Source organism: Sitophilus oryzae, unplaced genomic scaffold (assembly GCF_002938485.1).
Source record: "Sitophilus oryzae breed Bouriz unplaced genomic scaffold, Soryzae_2.0 scaffold_1312_pilon_pilon, whole genome shotgun sequence".
Taxonomy (NCBI): Eukaryota; Metazoa; Arthropoda; class Insecta; order Coleoptera; family Curculionidae; genus Sitophilus; species Sitophilus oryzae.
In genome coordinates, this window is record NW_022145963.1 from 30,045 (window position 1) to 50,363 (window position 20,319).

Consider the following 20,319-nt stretch of genomic DNA (forward strand, 5'->3'; position numbering starts at 1 on the left):
AGTTCTTCTCTTTCGTCCATGTCTGAATATCATTGATGTATAATATAAATAATATTGGCCCTAAAACACTTCCCTGGGGGATTTCTACGTTAATTGACATATCTTTTGAATAACTTATGTCGCGATTTTTTATGATTTTTACTCTTTGTTTTCTATCGCTCAGGTATGATCGTAACCACTGTGAAGTTGAGCCTCTGATACCATACATGTGTAATTTTTGGATCAGAATGTTGTGATCAATTGTATTGTATGCTTTAGATAGATCTAAAAATATTCTCACGGGAATATTTCCTGTCTCCAAAGCTGTTAAAATATTATTTATAAACTGAATTACTGCAGTAGTTGTTGAACGTTTTTTGTAACCGTAACCGTGTTGACAGTCTTTTAATTGCCCTGTTTCAATCATAAATTTAATAATATGGTTAGCTAACATTTTTCAACCAAACCAAACCAAACCAAACCAAACACTTGAATCGAAAAAGAAGACAGCATGCTGTTAGGACGATAATTTATAATTTTCATATTTCGATGAATCCCCTTTTTTATATACGGTAACAACTACAGCCAACTTTAATTCATCTGGAAACATTCAATTTTTAAGCGAATTATATATTATGTAACAAAGGGGTGTTGCTATAAAATGAATAACAAATTTTATAAGATTCGTTAAGATTTCATCGCAGCCGGCCCCCCCCCACTGCACTTATTTCGAAGCTCTTTCACACACTCTATTAATTCAGTAATATCTATTTGTTTTGATTAAATATTATGTCGATAATATGGAATATGAGTAGAAAATGGAACATTTCCAATATTTCCAAGTAGATCAGAAGCACTGTCACTGAAAAACGAATTAAAGTTATTCGCAATATTATTATTTTTACCATTCATATTAAATTTAGTTTTACTAGCATATTTTCCAGTTATTTCGCCACGTAGTTTTTAATTGACCAAGTAATTTTTGATTTATTGCTCGATATCTTTAATTTTACCGAAAAATGTCTATTTTTACATTCACCTAGCAATTTATAATATTCTTTTTTCTTCTCGTTGTACAGGAAAGTAACACATTCTATTTTACATTTTAACACATACAATATGTCAAATTCATTTTTACATTTTTTTATTTTCGGATCATTTATAAAATCCCGCTTTTTTATAATTTTTTTTTATTTGCCAAAGGAAAATGTTGATTGAAGTGGTGACATATATTGTTCATAAATAAATTCCACTGTTCATTTATATGTTTGGAAGGCAAGTTATATATTTTTAACCAGTCTATACTTGTCAGAGATGACTTAAAAAGATCCTTATTTCTTTTGTTAAATATACGAATTTTTTCAGTGATATTTTTTTCTACTGCTGATAGCTCTATTTCTATTTTTTTAGGCACTGTGATCAGATATTAAAGAATTTATGATTAATGTTTTGTAATTACTTACCTTCATAATTCATAATTTATTCTTCATTCATAATTTTCTTCATAAATATAATTTGAATTGAAATCATGTCTTTCTATTTTTATCAATGTGGATGATTAAATGATATGGTGTATTTTTGGATATCTTTTGTCATCCATTGCATTTTTCTAAGAATATATCATAACAAAACAAACACTTAAAATCAAAATATCTGTTTTCTTATTTCGTTTTTTTTCGTTATTTTAGATAAGAAACATGTATATAATATTTTTTTTATTTATGATTCGTTATTTTAGATAAGATACATGTATCAAAGAATGACTTGGTAACGCATTGTGTGTAATTAAAAAAAAATAGTAGAATAAGGAAGTCCGTAATAAATTATTATATTTCAATTACGTCTTGGAGACGTAATTGAAATGTGCTCGAAGAACTCGCAATTATAGTCCGTCTAGAAAGTATCCGGAAAAAAGAAAGCAAAATTACAATTATCGATATATATTTTTAGGACTTGAGTTAAAAAAATTATAAAAAATGATTTATTTGATTTACTTATACAACCTCCATTTAACTCCAAACACTTAACTAAACGTCCAGGTACACCTGAAACTAGGTCCACACCATAATGTTCATTGGCGGTAGTCCAGGCCTGTAAAACTGAGCGAATCAAATCTTGTTTATTTCGTGGTGCTGCTCGTTCCACTTCAATCTTCATTAGTCCCCGTATGTTTTCAATGGGACTAAAGTCTGGTGAAGCTGCTGGCTATGGAATTGTACCCAAATGGTGTTCTTGCATCCAAGCTTGAGTATAGGCAGACGTATGGCATCTTGCATTATCCTGCTGATAACGCCACCCCTCTGGATATAAAACATGACCCGTTTCAAGAAGAAAACCAATTAAAATATCACAATATTTTGCACTATTAACAGTTCCACCAAATATACACAGAGGTGGGTTAGTGGTGTATTAGGTGGTTTCCACCAAGCTGGAAACAACTTTCGTCAGAAATAAAATCATTATTAAAATTATCTTCTTGAAAGCGTTGACAAAAATCCATTCTTCTCTACCTTTATGTGCGTGTTATTGCAGGGATTTTTTTGGCTTCCTTGATATGTAGCCTTATCTTTTCAGTGACATGCGGACTGTTTCTGGACACACTTTTAATTTTCGCTGACTTCCAAATCTGTTAGTCAATTTGCGAAGCCGTAGGCGCGGATTCCGTCGTCTTAATGCCACTAAAGCGTTTAAATTGTTTTCACGAATCTTGCACAGTCTTCCTGAAACTGGTCCATGCTTCATATCTGTGCCATTTTTTATCCTCTTTATTGTCTCGTATACTGCACTTTTTCCGAGTTCAGTGAATTGCACTAATTTTTTAACGTTTCGAACACCTTTTCTATACAAATATTCCACCATTTCTCTTTTTATTTTACTTGCGACATTATTTCTCAAATCTTAAACCGGTTTACAATCAACAATATTTGACAGGTGGTGTTGCCATGCGATTTTGGTCATAGCCTACTATCGGTACAACCTACGTGATGGATTACTGTTGTCTTAGAGTGTTACAGAAAAAAAATACATTAAAATTAGGAAAAATATAAAATTCCGGATACTTTCTAGATAGACTATATTTCCAATGTTTTAATTAACAATCAGGCGGTTAACCACCCCAAGATAGCCCTTAGTGTGGTTGACTGGTCAATGATGTTTTTACTGTGGAGTTTTCGATGTATCTCTTAAGCCTATTTTTAATGTAGTTTTTATGAAGGCCTTTTTATCACGTTGGTGTCCTGAGGATGGAATATATAAATTCCGAATGCTTGACAATTAACAAAGTGTATTAATTCTAGTCCAAACCCTTCCGACTGCAACCCCACTAGCTCCTAGATTTTCTTTCACACTAAATTTTAAATGATATTTTAAAGTAAGTGAAAAAATTGATTGTTAATTCACAGTAAAGGTAGGTAATTTTAGTATCACCTTCTCCTTGCCTTTTCAGCGGTTTGACGCTGTGCCTAAACTTGACCCGATATTTGTATTTGTAGGAGGAGTTGTACAAATTATTTTGTTCTTTTTTAATTCTTTATGTTTATTTTCTGCTAATACTTGCTATTCTTCTTTCTATTACTTTTCTACTATACTCGCTACTATACTATGTATTACTAGGAAGTGGTTACATCAAGTAGGCCGTCAAGTAGGGTACAATTAAAATGGCGCTGCTGTAGCAAAAGTTCTACATTTGAAAGAAAACATCAAGAAATGTTAAAGCAGGAAATAATTAAAAAGAGATAAATAAATATGGAATTTCTGATGGTGCGTGATACCACTCTCTTTTGACTAACTTCACTTTAGTTATATCCACTAAGTTGAGTTCCAAATCTTATTGCTTATTAGCGCTGCCCTGGTTTTTTGAACTTCCCACGTTTGCAAACAAAATCCCGTATGCGATGATTCTCTTTACCTCTACCCTCGTATTTATTACGTTAATAAAACGGTAGATGGTATTTTTATATAATTTACGTATGTAATAAAAAATAAATAATAACTTTATTGTCTGACAGGATTATAGGATCCCAATTAATAGACAATATAATTATAAATAATAAAAAAATACATAATAAGTATGGAAAGCCTCTAACGAGGGGCAGGGGAGTCAAAAAACCCACAATATTTTATGATGTTTATTTCAAGATTTAAATTGATTTAAAAATGGGGCGACATGTTTCGGGATTCATTTAATTCCCATCTTCAGGCCCAGAAAGCTAAAATAATCAAATTACAATCAGAATAGTTAAACAATTCTAATACAATCATACAAAGGTCAGGTTATAAAATACAATCACAAACAAATTCAAAAAGTTAAAAAAGTTATTTTTTTTAAACAGGTTAAAAAATTATTTTTATCACAATTAATTAATCACAGACATATTATGGCAAGTTTAGTAGGAAATTAAAACAACTAAATTACAATCAGAAAGGGCAATAATACTCAACTTTTACTTGACAAATCCTACTTTTCTACTTGATATGTACTCACACTGGGTTGGAGAACGTTTAGGTACATAATAAATAGTTTAAGCAAAGAAAAATTCGCTTTAATCAAATTACCAAGTAATACAAAAAAATACGCCAAAAACCAGATGGTGGCAGCAGTTTAAGGAGCTGTACAAGGTGGCGCCCCTCATACGCCGCGGAGGCTCCAAGGAGAATCACAGTTTGTATTGAAATGAAATTTTGTGAGCATATGTAAGATAATTCAGAGCACTTTTTAAAAATATAGAGAGTTCTACAGGGTGCCCCGCAAAAAAGTTACATATCAAAGGTGTGTTTTTGTAATGGAACACCCTATATATTAATTGATTTTCTGATTCTGGGAGAAAAATAAAGGTGAGTTTTATAAGAGAAGTATATGACTAAAATGTAAGGTTTTTGACATATTTAACATTTTCTAGAAATAAAGAACAATTTTTAAATTACAATAAAAGTTACATAAATTGTGCTGTGTATATCTACCACCAGGTAATGACATAGCTTATCAATCGTTTCTATCTAAACTGCAGGCAAATCAGCATATCATTAATGGTCACCATGTGATTATATTGGGAGACTTTAATTTCTCTACGGTCACATGGATTCGGCGAGAGCATGAGCATTTTTTTGAGCCAATAAATGTTAATTATAAATTTGTTGAAATAATAGATATGTTTTCTCTCTTGGAGTTAATGCAATTTAATGATATTCCAAATACAAATAATAAAATGCTCGATTTGGTTTTTTGTAATAATAACTATATTAAGACTATTGACCATTGTGCGGAGCCCATTGTTCCGGAAGATCCGCATCATCCAGCATTAGAAATTAAATTTAAATATGATAAAGTAAAAATTTTAAAGAACAATGAAGCTAATATATTTGATTTTCGCAAAGCTAATTATGATAATATAAATTTTGAGCTATCACTATTGTCTTGGGTAGAATTATTTCGTATTGATAATGTAAATAATGCAGTAGATTTATTTTATACAAATTTAAACAACATAATAAATAAAAATATTCCAATCTGTAAAATAAAATCCAAATATCCTAATTATTTTAAATTCGATACAATAAAAATTATACAGCAAAAAATCAGAGCTCACAAAAAATACAAAAGATATAGAGATCAGCTACATTATGATTTTTTTTCTAACCTGCGTAAGCAATCAAAACAACTCATTCTGCGAGACTACAAAGACTATTTAAGCAGAGTAGAAATGGATATGTCTAATAATCCTAAATGTTTTTGGAAGTATTTAAAAAATAAACGCAAAAATAATCACAATCTCCCACAACAAATGACTTACGACGAACGTACAGCCAACAGTGGGCCTGAAATTTGTCAGCTTTTTTCAGAATATTTTAAAAGTGTGTATGTCCTGGAACAGTCGCAGGATTATAACCCTCATTCTAACAGTATAATAGAAGATTATTATTTAATTGAAGAAAATGAAATTATGTCTGTCATTAATAACTTGGAGTGTCAGAAGGGCCCTGGCCCAGATGGCATACCTCCCACCTTTATAAAAAACTGTAGACATAATCTGGTAAAACCACTTCATTTTATTTATAACTTATCGCTTAGTAAGTGTTGTTTTCCTATACTATGGAAAACTTCTCATATTATTGCTCTCCATAAGGGTGGCGACAGGCGCAGTATAAAAAACTATAGGCCTATCAGTAAACTTAACATCTTTGCAAAGATTTTCGAAAAAATTGTTCACTCAAAGATATTTAACAGTTTAAAAGAAAAGATTATTGATCAACAGCATGGCTTTACTCCTGGTAAATCAATAGAAACTAATTTAGTCACTTTCAGTGACAACGTCATTGAAGCGATGGATGCTAGAACACAAGTCGATGTTATATACACTGATTTCAGCAAAGCGTTCGATAAGATCTGTCATAATTTGTTAATAAAACGGCTTGCGGATGCGGGTATTCCGGAGTCTCTGTGTCGCTGGATTAAGTCATACCTGACAGGTAGGAAGCAATCTGTTTTTGCGAATGGGTTTCTTCTCAACCTTTCGAAGCGACATCAGGTGTACCTCAAGGAAGCCACTTGGGTCCACTTTTTTTTATTATTTACCTAAATAATATAAACCAATGTTTTAAAACTGCACGCTTTTTACTTTATGCGGATGATTTAAAGATTTATGGTGAAATAAAAAGCCAGGAGGATTGCCATGGCTTACAAGAAGATCTGAATGGACTTGTCAATTACTGCCAAAGGTCTAGTTTATTCCTGAATTTAGAAAAATGTAATATAATAACTTTTACTAGAAATAAGACAGTTTTTCCCTGCGATTACAAAATTAAAAATTGTGTTCTGAAAAGAGTTGAACAATTGAAGGATTTAGGTGTAGTGATGGATTCTAAAATGTCATTTAATTTTCATATAGAATATGTTATCAATAGCTTTAATAGACTTTTAGGTTTTGTTCTAAGAAATTGTAAGAATTTTAATAACCCTAAAACATTGCTCACGTTATATTATGCATTCATTCATAGTCGACTCAGTTTTGCGTCAGTAGTGTGGAACCCATATTATGTAACCTATGAAAGGAGATTGGAGAGGATACAGAATAAATTTTAAAACATCTAGCTTACAAATCTAATATAATTATTAGCCACGGAAATTTTACTTCCATTTACAAGCAATTTTGTATCCTACCTCTCTTTCATAGGAGAAGGGTAACTGATCTCATAACTTTTTTTAAGTGTATAACTGGTCGACTAAATTGTGAACAAATAATAGAAAAAATAACGTTATCCCAAAGAAACATTTACATCAATTTTCGCCACGACAATAATTATACCACACCTTTCCGTAAAACTAACTCAGGTCAGAACTCTCCTGTCTGTAGAATGATAAGAACTTTTAATGTATATTGTGAAAATGAGAACATTTTAGATATGTCGATATTTACGGTTAAGAAATACTTTAAAGATTTGTTTTTACGATTGTCATAAATTATAGTTTATTTTTTTATTTTTTCTTTTGCTATTTTAGTTGGATTAAGTTAAGATAGAGATAAGTTTGTTATTTAAGTAAGTATAACCACTGTATATATTAGAATTAAGTCGAGGATGCTTTTTGGGGATTTTTTTCTGTTGCATCCCAGTCTTTTGTAAATAAATAAATAAATTGGAATTTACCCGGTATAGCCTAATATGTAGTTAAATTAACTATTTGTACTTTAAGTCAAATTAAAACTTGATCCAAAAAGTTATACAGGGTGAGACAAAATTAATATTGAACATTGGTCACATTTAAAAGCATGTTACTCTTTTATTTTAAATGGAACACCCAGTATATTATTCCGATATTCAATGGAGAATTCATGTCTCTTCAAAATACTATTAAGGTTGTCTACCCCTCAAACAAGGATTTTCCTAGATATTTTCATTTACATGATTTGATCTGGGTAGACTTTATTATTTGATAAAATCTATAGGGGGGGGGGGATGGCTGTGATATGTTTGATGTTACTTCAACATAGTTGTTTTAATTAGTCCCACTTTAACAACTAGTTATCATTTTGTGTCAGTTAAAACAAAAAAAAATCTCAGAAATTTGCCGAAGATGCAAACTTATCCTACATCAGAGAGAATTGATATGATTCTCTTAGTTGGTGAATGCACTAATTAATAGAATACTTAAATGCTTCTGATTAGTCTGGTTTTTTTTATGGAGATATGTTAAAGACAGTATTTAAAAAACTCGACCAACTATTGTCGACAACATGAGAGAAATTATTGTAGCTGCTTTTCGAGGTAGAACTCCACATATGCCTTTTAAAATGAAAAGATCCTTTTGAAAAGACAATCATTTTATGCAGTTAACAGGAAAGGAAGCATTTTGAGCATTTGATTTCATCGAGCTAATTTTTGTCACATAATTATAGGTTTATATCTAGTTTTAATTGTGTAATAAGATATGTTTTAAACGTGTATCTTTTTACCACCATTGAGTATTTTACTCTACAATCTTTAATTTTAGTTAAATTAACAAAAGGTATATCACAGCCACCCTAGATTTTTTCAAGTAATAAAGATCTACTGACGCAAAATCATAAAAATTAAAATACCTCGGAAAATCTTTGTCTGAGGAGTAGGCAACCTTAATAATATTTTGAAGATATATAAATTCCCTATTGAACACCGGAATAATATAAAAAATATAAAGGAGTAACTTGCTTTTTAAATTGACTAATGTTCCATAGTAATTTTGTCTCACCCTGTATAACTTTTCCGGTCAAATTTCTATTTGGTTTAACATACAATGGTTACTGTAATTAAATATTAGGCTATACAAGGTCAATTAAAATTTAGGTAGCTGTTATCGAAATTTAAAATTTACTCCTCATTTTCACAAAATGTGAAATATGTCAAAATCTTTAGATTTTAGGTATATGCTTCTTTAATAAAACTCACCTTTATTTTTTTCCTAGAATCCGAAAATCAATTAATATATAGGGTGTTTCATTAGAAAAAACACAACTTTGATGTGTAACTTTTTTTAGGGACACCCTGTATAATTCTATATATTTTTATAAAACGCTTTCAATTAACCTACATATGCTGCCAAAATTTTATTTTGATATAAACTACCGTTCTCCTTGGAGCTTCCGCGGCGTATGAGAGGCGCCACCCTGTATAAATCTTACACATGTGGCCCTAGACAGCAACCAATTAATTTTATTCTTGGAACTTGCAGCAGAAATATTAAATATATCTAATTCATCGGAAGATAGTATAAGAGTATTATAGTTTGAACATGCTTGATGATGCCTTTGTGACAGTAGTTATAATATAGGAAATTAAAATAATTCATTTTCTGACAGAGGGAAATAAATTGTCTGACTGTTTGACACTTAGTGTCAAAGGAAGCTAGATAAAATCAAGAAAAATATACGTTTTGAAACTAAATCTTATATAAATTAAAAACGATTTATACGACAGCTACCGCCATTATTGTATGACATTTGTACAATTTAATTTTTGAAATAGACAGCCACATGTCTTTTCTTTATGTCACAGGAGCTGTGATAATCACTAAATTTGACTTTTAGGTTGTACAAATTTTTTTGACAGGTAGTTTTTTTTGTCCAAAAATTTGAAATATTTTTTGTTTAAAAATGCTTCCAGGGAAATACCGCGACAACCGTGACCCCCGTTATACTAAAGACTTCACTGCTCATCATCAGTAATGAAGCTAGAATACAAGTTATGCTGTGCATTGGTTGTAATTTAAAATGTTTATTCAGTAAAAATAAATAATGAAACCATTGAAAAATAACTTAAAAGCGAAAATAAATAAATTCAGTCTCGAAATATATAAAAAATATAAATTATTCGATATTTTAGACAAAGAAAATTACCCCTTGATTTAATTTCCTAAATGGAAAATGCCATTGACAATTACTGGGGCCTGAAAATTGATAATTAAGTAAATATTTGCTTCCATTTATACTCTTTATAGTTGGCGTATACGTATGGTTTGCATACTCCACCTACAAACTGCTTTATAACTACTGCACACATATTGGCCTTGTTTGCCAGTTGAATAAAAAAATACTGATTAAGATTCGGAGGTCCCCTAAAAGACGGGGTCCGGGGCGGACCGCCCCTTCCGCCCCCCCCCCCCTTAATCCGCCACTGAGTTACATATGATAGATATTGGTCTATAGTTTTCTATGTCGTTTATATTGCCGGATTTAAAAACGGGACAGACTTAGCGCAGTTTCTAAAGCACAGGAAACGAGTGTGTTTTAGTCGACAAATTGAATATGTATAGCAATGGTTTCACCAAGACCTGTGCACAATCCTTTACTAGGGAAGATGGAACATTATCTAGAAAAATGGCTACCAAGAGGTAGCTACTAACTTCTGCCTTTTTTTGGTAGCCAAACGGAACGGAACACCTACCTTAAAAAGCAACTTACACCAAAAAAAGATATATATACTCATTTCAAATTTTCAAAACACGGAGGATGCCATTTAAAAATCAAAAATGGTAAGTAAAATGGTAAGTCATTTCCGGTGAAACAGGAAGTGACCAAAAACAATTGGATACGTCAATCAATCCTAATTTATGTCATATACTAACATACCAAATCTCGCTTTTTCAACTGAAAAATTAAAAAAAAATTATAAGGGTGCAACACTCCTAAGCTAATGTATTATAGTTTATGTTTTCTCCAACTTTTTCCTGGCGTGAGTAGTTCTTTGTAGGTTGACGCCCAATCATCCGCCTATATATTTCACCGCCTTCCATGAAGATGTTTTATCCCCTCCAATGACTGGCTTTTATACTGGCTGCTTTACGGCGGCCTAACATGATAACTAATTCAGTCTTGTGTGCTGCAATACTAATACCAATCACATTGAGTTTATGGTTTATTATCATGGCTGCTATTTCAATGCTACATTTTAACCTAGTTGTCGAGGGAGGCAGCGATGATAACTGCTAGGTGATCCGCATATACGCCAGTGTTGGTTCCATTATCGAACCATGTTGAACACCACATGTGGTATTATATCTTTTGCGTCTCTCTGTTGTAATATATGGATGGTTCGAATAGTTCTCAATGATGTCTGTAGGTAGAGGCTTAGATCCATATTGTGCATCTGTTTGACAATTTCTTCCAGGACGGAGTTAAATTCTTTTTAAATATAAAGGATTGCATAGCCGTGGTCCTTCCTTGCCATTTCTCTAAAATGGTTTACATAATCCACTACCGTATTCAAAGCATTTATGGTGGAACTTCATCACGACCTTTACAGAAGTCAGACTGGTTTGTTGAGCTTCTCCCCTTTCGTCAATTCCTTCTCCAGTCTCCCCCTGATGTGGGTTTTGAGAAGCTTACCCCGGGAGATTAGTAGTTATAATATTAATCTGTACGATTTAACCGATGATGCTCCTCTCGAGGATTTCTTAAAAAAAAATTTAATGTGGCGACCAAATGCCAAAATTTTCGAAGTGACACAAGGTGAGTTTACTACAATGTTCTCTATGGGTATCTCGGAAACTACTGGAGATAGAGAGTCGGTTAGATCGGAAAAGAATTGCAGTTTTGTGGGGTCATAAATATGCGCCTTTCAGATTTTTGAAGAAGTTAATGGCTTACTAGATATTTCGAAAAAAAATTGTGGCAATTTTAAAACTTAGTCCCTTCCTTAGTTATTTCGAACAGAATTTGGCTATTTTAAAAACTGTCCCTAATACCATTATAATCTATTTTAGACAAAAAAAAATTGAGATCAAAGTTGTAGATAATCAATGACAATCCTTAATAAGATTGCGTCCTCTGTTTTTTTTCTAAAATCTGTAATTTTTAACATAATATGACACATACATATGTTTTTTTAAATGGAAACCGTAGTTGGCCATGATACCACAAAAAGCGCCATTTTGAAGCTTTCCAGCGATATAAGCTATAATATGTTTTTTTTCGAAAAATTACTGAGTTATAGCCAATTCTTATAATTTTAAAACAATTTCACGTTGTTCCATGGAAACAAGTTCAATCGTCCCGTCGTTGCCTTCAGAAATGCAAAACAGGCACATCCAAACTTTGTAAATTAAACTAAACAAAAATTGTAAATATGATTTTTTTAAATGAAGAAAAGCGTGTAGGATTATTGGTTCAACTTTTCTTGGCCATACATTTTCCAGGATACGTTGACCGGTGAACGTTACTTACGTTTTTCAGAGCACGGTTTTCAAGACATGTTTAAATTTAGATAGTCGCGCATTAATAGACTGGTTCCAACATGACATTATGACACCTCCCCCCCATAATGAAAGAAATGTGAATTATTTATACAGGGTTGTTCACCACATACGACACGGAGTATTGTAGCTAAACGATTAGATTTTTACAAATTGTAAGTTTTGGGTTCGTTGAAGGTCTATTAGAGCTACAATTTAAACATATTTTTACAAGATACAGAGTGCTATGTAATAAAATGCCCCAAATAAGTAAAAAATATTATAGTAATATTTTTTTAAATGGAACACTGTATATTATTCTATTTTTGGATTCTACGATTGAAATAAAGGTAAATTTGATTAAGCTTTATCACACTTAAATCTTACTGTTTTTGAAATATTTTCAATTTTATGAAATTGCAGCAAAAATGTTAAGGCTTCATTTCTGCAAGGGTGTCGAAATTTTTAATACTAAATATTTACTGAAGTTTATTTATTGATCAGATATTGTGTTGAAATAATAAACAAATTACTATCTTATACAGAGTATCTAAAAATTTATATTAAATAATTACTAGCTTTAAACGGCAATTACTTTTTTATTTTAAATAGAACACTCTGTATATTTTAAGTGAATAAGATGCACAATTTAATTGTCTATCAAATTGTATTATACAATTTTTTACCCATCTCTTCAAGTTTCCGTAAAAATGCATTTTCTAATAATTTAGACCTCGTTTATTACTGTACCCATGGAATATTGACATTTTGGATTATTTTTAAAGATGTACCAAATTTTCAAAAAGCACAGATACTAATATTATCGATATAGTTCGCTTATTTCATTAAAAGATAAAAAAAACTGTTTAAATACTTTTTGTTAGAGGACCAATAAATATGATCCCAGTATTCAAACTATATTAAATGACTGTTTGCGTTGATTAATAATTTGCTCCAAATACTAAAAAACTGAATTTTGTATGTGTATTAGACAGTGTGCTAAAAAGCAACACCTTATAAATTTTATTTCATTTTTTGATGAATGCTTATTTATAACAGAGACGTTCATTTTCATAACTTATTATTGTATTGATTTCTGAGTCAAATCCACATTTATTTAGAATAATTTATAAATTAAAACTATTAAGTATGTAATTAACTAATTTTTGGGCGGAAATAATGGTGGTATCTTATTAATTAGTAATAATTGGTGTACCTACTCTTTTAGAAAGATTTAAATAGTTTTCTTTTTGTAAACAAGTGAGCTTGCAATATTATTGTTTTTACCATCTGTACATTTTGTACATATTATGTTGCTTTAAAAAAGTCTAAAATGTCATTATTCCATGGGTATAGTGATAAATGAGGTCTAAATTATAAGAAAATGCAGTTTCTACGAAAACTTGAAGAGATAGGTAAAAATGGTATAATACAATTTGATAGACAATTAAAATGTGCATCTGATTCACGTAAAATATACAGGGTGTTCCATTTAAATTAAACAAGTTGTTGCCGTTTAAAGCTAATAATTATTTAATATAAATTTTTGGACACTCTGTATAAGGTAGTATAATTTTTATTATTGCAGCACAATATCTGATCAATATATAAACTTCAGTAAATATTTAGTACTAAAACCTTTAATACCCTTGGAGAAATGAAGTATTAAATTTTTTACTGCAATTTCACAAAATTCAAAATATTTCAAAAACGGTAAGGTTTAAGTGTGATAAACCTTAATCAAATTTACCTTTATTTCAATCGTAGAATATAAAAATAGAATAATATACAGGGTGTTCCATTTAAAAAAATACAACTATAATATTTTTTACTAATTTGGGACACTCTGTATCTTGTAAAATTATTTTTAAATTGTAACTCTAATAGTCCTTCAACGAACCCAAAACTTACGATTTGTAAAAATCTAATCGTTTAGCTACAATATTCCGTGTCGTATGTAGTGAACAACAACCCTGTATATATCATAATTATGCAAGCTCAGGGATTGGAAGAGGTGGACCGATTGAATGGGCCTCCTGGATGAATTAAGAGAGGCACTTGAAGTGAGAACATTTTCTAGAATAAATTGAAGTGTATAGGGTAGTAATATTATTTTTTTTAAGTTTCAGTTTGCGTAATGTAAATTGTAAAGAACCATTCAATAATATATTCTGTCTTTTTATAAGTTATAAATCACAACAGAATAAGTGAAATTAGTAAAGAAACATAAGAATTGGCTATACATTTATTTTTCGAAATATACATATTATACCTTATATCGCTGAAAAGCTTAAAAAATTGCGATTTTTATGTCGCAAGTCGTGTCCAACTATGGATTCCATTAAAAAAAATATGTTTGTGTCATATGTCAAAAATGACAGTCTTTAGAAAAAATCAGAAAACACAAACTCGCTAGCTATGTGGTTATCTACAACTTTTATCTGAAAACTTTTTGTCTAAAATAGATTATAATGGAATCAGGGACAAGTTTTAAAATTGCCACAATTTTTTTTTCGAAATATCTAGTAAGCCATGAACATTTTCAAATATCCGAAAGGCCCATATTTATGACCCCACACTGCACTTCTTTCCCCATTTAGCCGACTCTCTATCTTCAGTAGTTTCCGAGATACCCATAAAGAACATCGTAGGAAACTCACCCTGTATATATTTTATAAGAATGAGATTTTATTATGGATAAATAGGATTCACATAGCGGACTAGAATAATAATAATTAAGCTTGTAAAGGATTATTAGTTCAGCTTATTCTATAAGCCGACTATATTGTTAATAAAATATACCTATCTCGATTCGGCCTTAAATGAGTATTTGGGCTTTGGAATGCCAAGCTTATACCTTGCTACTCCCAATACGGAAACAATTATTATTGTTAAATAAGATTAATTTTTAGTGGCTGATGCGTGGAGTAAACCCTATTCTGGCATGAATTTCTCCAGTAAATTAGAATTAGGAAATTTTGACGAATGTATTAATATCGATTATACTGGTTCAGAAGGACGAGTGTTGGGCAGGTATTGTGCAATGGGTCTAATTATTCCGACATCATTCAACCTTAGTGATCTTACATCACTTGTTCAAGTAAGTTTTGCGAGTTTTTCTCCATTTTGTAGTTATTATATTTAAAAGTTTTATACAGAATTAGTGCGTGGCCCCACATGAGGCGTACAGCGCACAGTGGTTCCATCTTATGGAATATGCGGTCATGGAGATTTCGCTCTATGACAACATTTCAAATACACGAATTTTGTACTGAAATCCACATTATCATAGCGAATACATAGTTTAATAAAGTATATTTATTTTTTATTTTTTGAAAAAACTTCTGGGTTTTTGCCACTAGAAGGAAATGTACAAAAGAAGAAAGCCATTTTTGTAAACACTACTGCGTTGATCTAATGGAGATTAATTTGTAAGTAGTATTTTACTAATAAAACTAATTCGAATTCGTCTAACCGACAAAATATGCTTAACGCGTCACGAGGTATATCTCCTCCCGTCGTCAGAAGCAAAAAAATATAAAGAACAAAGAAAAAAAAATATCATAAATACAACTATTCAAGAAAACTTCGTTGTGTAAAACTTGGAAAATAAGTTCGTTATAATAATACTTATATTTATTCACTATTCTAATAAACAATATGCATTCCTTCGGAAACTCTCTTTTTATTTATCTAGTAATGCTAAAACACTCTATTTCAAAGTCGATTAGAAAAAATAGTATGATTCATTGGCAAGCGATGTAAATATTTGTGATCAGGTAAAATTGTGATGTAAGAGGAGGCTTAGCTTGCCGGCGCGCGGCAGGTCAGTCAATAGTAGATAGGTCGGCCGGCTGTGTAGTGCTGTGTTTTGTCACAGAGCTGACAAATGGGGGTTGCGAGTCTTTTGACTAACATAGTTGCAAGTCGTTTGACCGTAAGCCAACGGGGTCGTTTGACCACAGGAAGAAAACCTCTTGTGACGTCCTGCCTTCGAGTTGGTCTTGAGAGTTTGAGGTCTCCATAATGTCTCCTCGATTGACGATGCGGCGTTGGGGTAGTGAGCTACCCCAATTAGCTTATTCGATTGGGATGCGAATCTGTTTAGCGGCAGAATTGCGTCCGGGGGAAGCCCTGATACTATTTTAGGTGATACTAGCTAGTTGTTGAAGATTATTAACTAATAGATCCGAATAATATTTGAATTAGATGGAAGATATGGAATGGGATATATTGAAAAGAATATCAGAGATAACAGTGGCTAGGGGGCGGAGTACCCCCGGGTGAGTCTTACTATTTAACTATCAATTTTATCCAGATCAGTAAAGGTTTGTTTTGTTATTTTCATGTACAATGAGAGAGTGCTTGTCAATGACCAACTAAATGGATATTTGAGGTGAATTTGCATTGTGGGACCCGGTTGAGTAAGCCCCAAAAGTAGGGATTTTACAGTTAAAAATTTGGTTCAAAAAACGTTCTTAACAACAATCAAAAGAGCAAAATTTATAAAACGTATTATTAAAAATGGAGTCTCAGATGGACATTTCGTTCTTGTTTTTAAAATTGTGAATATTTAATTTGTATCAGACAAAAATATTCATGAAAAAACAATAAAAAAAATTAAGGTTTATTTTTAATTCCCATAAACATTCAAAAAATACAAAATTAAATAATTTTGTGGTGGGGTGAGTTTTAGGTTTTTTATATATGTCCGGCGATATTTGGCCACATTTAAAGTATTGAAAAAACAGAAACTAAAATTGAGGGTAGAAACGCACTCTTGCAGATATATTTCTATAATAAATATTTCTTCTTTGATTGAATAAAATCTAAGAAATATATATGTTACGGCTGAGGTCCGATATTCAGAACCTTGTTGGAACAAAAATATAGAGCACATCAAGCAGTCACTGCAAATCCACACAATCCAAGGCTGGTAGACAACTTTAAAGCAGCCAACAACACGCTTCGAAGAAACCTGCGCCAATTAAAGGATGATTGGTGGTCACAAAAGTCTAATCAGATTCAAGAGTACGCCACGCGTCACGATTATTGTAAATTCTTCGAGGCTGTAAAAGAAGTATACGGCCCAACCAAGAAGGTAAGCTGCCCAATCATGACACAAAATGGCGAACTTCTAAAAGAGGAAGAGTAAATTAGAAACTGCAGGAAAGAGCATTACAGCCATATCCTTAACCAAGAAAACAACCCCAATATAGAAGCACTAAACACAATACCTCAGTATAACAGCCTCGATGTATTAGATACCACAATAATAGAACAGGAAATAATAGCATCCCTAAAACAGCTTAAAAATAACAAATCAGCTGGCAGTGACGCGATCCCGGCGGAAATCTATAAGTGTGCAAGTAAAGAACTTATTGGTCATCTTAAGGCTCTCTTCTATGTCATATGGAAAAGCGGAGAGGTACCTCAGGACTTTCGCAACGCGAATATAGTGAATATATTTAAGAACAAAGGAAGTGCATCAGACTGCAGAAATTACCGGGGAATTTCAATATTCGCTATCGGAGGAAAAATTCTTGCAAAAATTATGTCAAATCGCCTGCACCCACATATAGAAAAAAACTTTCCAGAATCGCAAACGGGTTTTCGCACCAACCGTGGCACCGTCGATTCCATATTTTCCACCCGCCAACTACAAGAAAAAGTAAAAGAGCAGCAGTCTAAACTCTACGTTGCATTCATAGATCTAACAAAAGCCTTCGACTCTGTGAACAGAGATGCACTTTGGGCAATTATGAAAAAGTTCGGTGTACCCAACAAATTTCTTACAGTGTGTAAAAGCCTCCATAACAACAACCAGTCAAGAGTGTCACATCATGGATCACTGAGCGATCCCTTCCTGACAAATACAGGAGTTAGGCAGGGATGTGTATTAGCGCCTCTCCTATTCAACATATTCATGGCAGCGCTCTCCATTATAGTGGACAGCAAACTGCAGGAGAGAAGATTGGGCATTAGATACAGATATGATGGCGGTCTGTTCAACATAAAAAGACTCAGGGCAAAAACACGTACAAAATTCATCACAGAACTTCAATACGCTGATGACTGCGCTCTAGTTGCAAACACGTTACAACTATTTCAAGAAATGTTGAACACATATACCTGGGCATACGAGGCTTTGGGTCTTAAGCTAAACATCGACAAAACCAAAATCATGTGCACTCCCCTAAAAGATCATAACAATGCTATAAAAATCGGAGAAGAACTATTGGAATATGTAGCGGAATTTAATTACCTCGGCAGTTTGATTTCGGAAAAGGCCAATATCGACTCTGAAATTCAGCACAGGATTAGCAGCGCCTCAAGAGCATTCTGGAAATTAAAAGACAAGGTTTTCTACAATCATGACTTGAGTACAAAAACAAAACTTGCAGTGTACCGAGCAATTATAATCCCCACCATGTTATATGGGAGCGAAACCTGGGTGCCGTACCGCCGACACATGAACGTATTAAACAACTTGCAACAGAGACACCTTAGACAACTCTTAAAAATCCGGTGGTTCCATCATGTCTCAAACGTATCGGTCCTTGAAAAAGCTAACTGTGAGAGTATTGAAGTTATGGTTACAAAAGCCCGCTTAACATGGGCTGGTCATGTATGCAGAATGCAAGAAAACCGCATACCAAAATCTCTGCTTTACGGTGAGCTTGTAGACGGTAAGAGGAGGCCGGGTGGACAACTCAAAAGGTACAAGCACATTTTTCATGAAAACTTAAAGGGGATTAATATGCAGAATCATTGGGAAGAAGCAGTTAACAATAGAACTCAATGGAGAAGAATTGTAAACTCGGCTAACAGCGACACCCAAAAAATAAAGAGGCAACAAAGCAATGAGATTTTTGAATGTCCGGAGTGCGGTAGGCAAATAACATCACGTATCGGGCTTTTCAGTCACAGAAAAGCTCATGAAAGAAAACGCCTTGCGTGACCATCTTTTGATGCGTGTCGAATACTCGTCAGCGAGTAATGGCAGTATAGAATAGTAGAGTAAAATATAAGAAATATATATGTTACGGCTAAGGTCCGGTATTCGGTTAATATCTACATTACCCGGTTAATTTCGAGAATAACACACAACAAAACAACCAAAAACAAAACCAAACCCAAACATTAACCTGTTAATGTCGACATTAACCGGTCATCGTACTTTAACCGTAACAACCTTTGACTTCCCTATCCATTATAACAAAACTTTATTTCACGGCTTTTTTCTTAAGACTAATGAAACTGAGGTAGAAAAGAACACAAAAATCGTCAATTGCCTACTTATATAACAACGATAAAATTATATTTTACAAAATTCATACTTTGACGAACGAAAACTAAATAAAAGTGTGATGAACAAGATTTTGCAACTTAAATTTCAAAAGTTCGGGCATTTTTAAAGAATTTGACATTTGTTTCTCTATGATCGCAAGCGGAACCACAGTGTAGTGAACCACAGAACTCGTAGCGTAGAGCGGACAGGATATACAGTGTAGCATATCGCGGATTGGCGCGTATTTTCGCACATTGTACGCACTCCTCTCCGCCATCGCCATACGCTACGCTACCAGCTTTATGTTGGGCCACGGCCTTATTCACGCTATTCGACACGAAGTATAGTAGCCAAATGATTAGGTTTTTGAAAATTCTGAGTGGTGGCCTACGGACTAATAGAGCTACAATTTAAAATTATTTTAATATGGTGTCCCAAATCCCAAATAAATAGGAAATATATGTTATGGTTTATAAATAAAATACCATCTATATTATTACATTTTTAATTCTAGTTTCAGAAATATTTCATAATACTCAATTTAAATGCCAAGAAAAAATATCCGCTTTTAACTAAAAATATCATATATCCAGAAGTAATTTCTGAAAATAATATTAATAATAATTAAAAACCTTTTGCTTCTGTGCTTAGTAGACAACGATTGCTATAATTTATAAAGGTATTGGTCTATTTTACCCTGTTAATCCCGAGAATAATATAAAAAAACAAAAACAAAACCAAATGCAAACATTAACTTGTTAATGTCGACATTAACTGATATTATCTCCATTTCGGCCTTTAACCATATATATAACATATATACAATAATTAATTTGTTGTAACCCTTTAG

At 32.4% G+C, this 20,319-nt stretch overlaps 1 protein-coding gene across 1 annotated transcript in view; it reads left to right on the plus strand.

The window, feature by feature from the left end:
* Positions 1–20,319, plus strand: part of LOC115875002 (nose resistant to fluoxetine protein 6-like) — an 86,748-nt gene that overhangs the window by 24,757 nt on the left and 41,672 nt on the right. Inside the window, exon 2 of the mRNA XM_030890314.1 lies at positions 15,091–15,278. Within this exon, the coding sequence (XP_030746174.1) occupies positions 15,091–15,278 (188 nt within the window). The remainder of the gene's footprint in view (positions 1–15,090; positions 15,279–20,319) is intronic.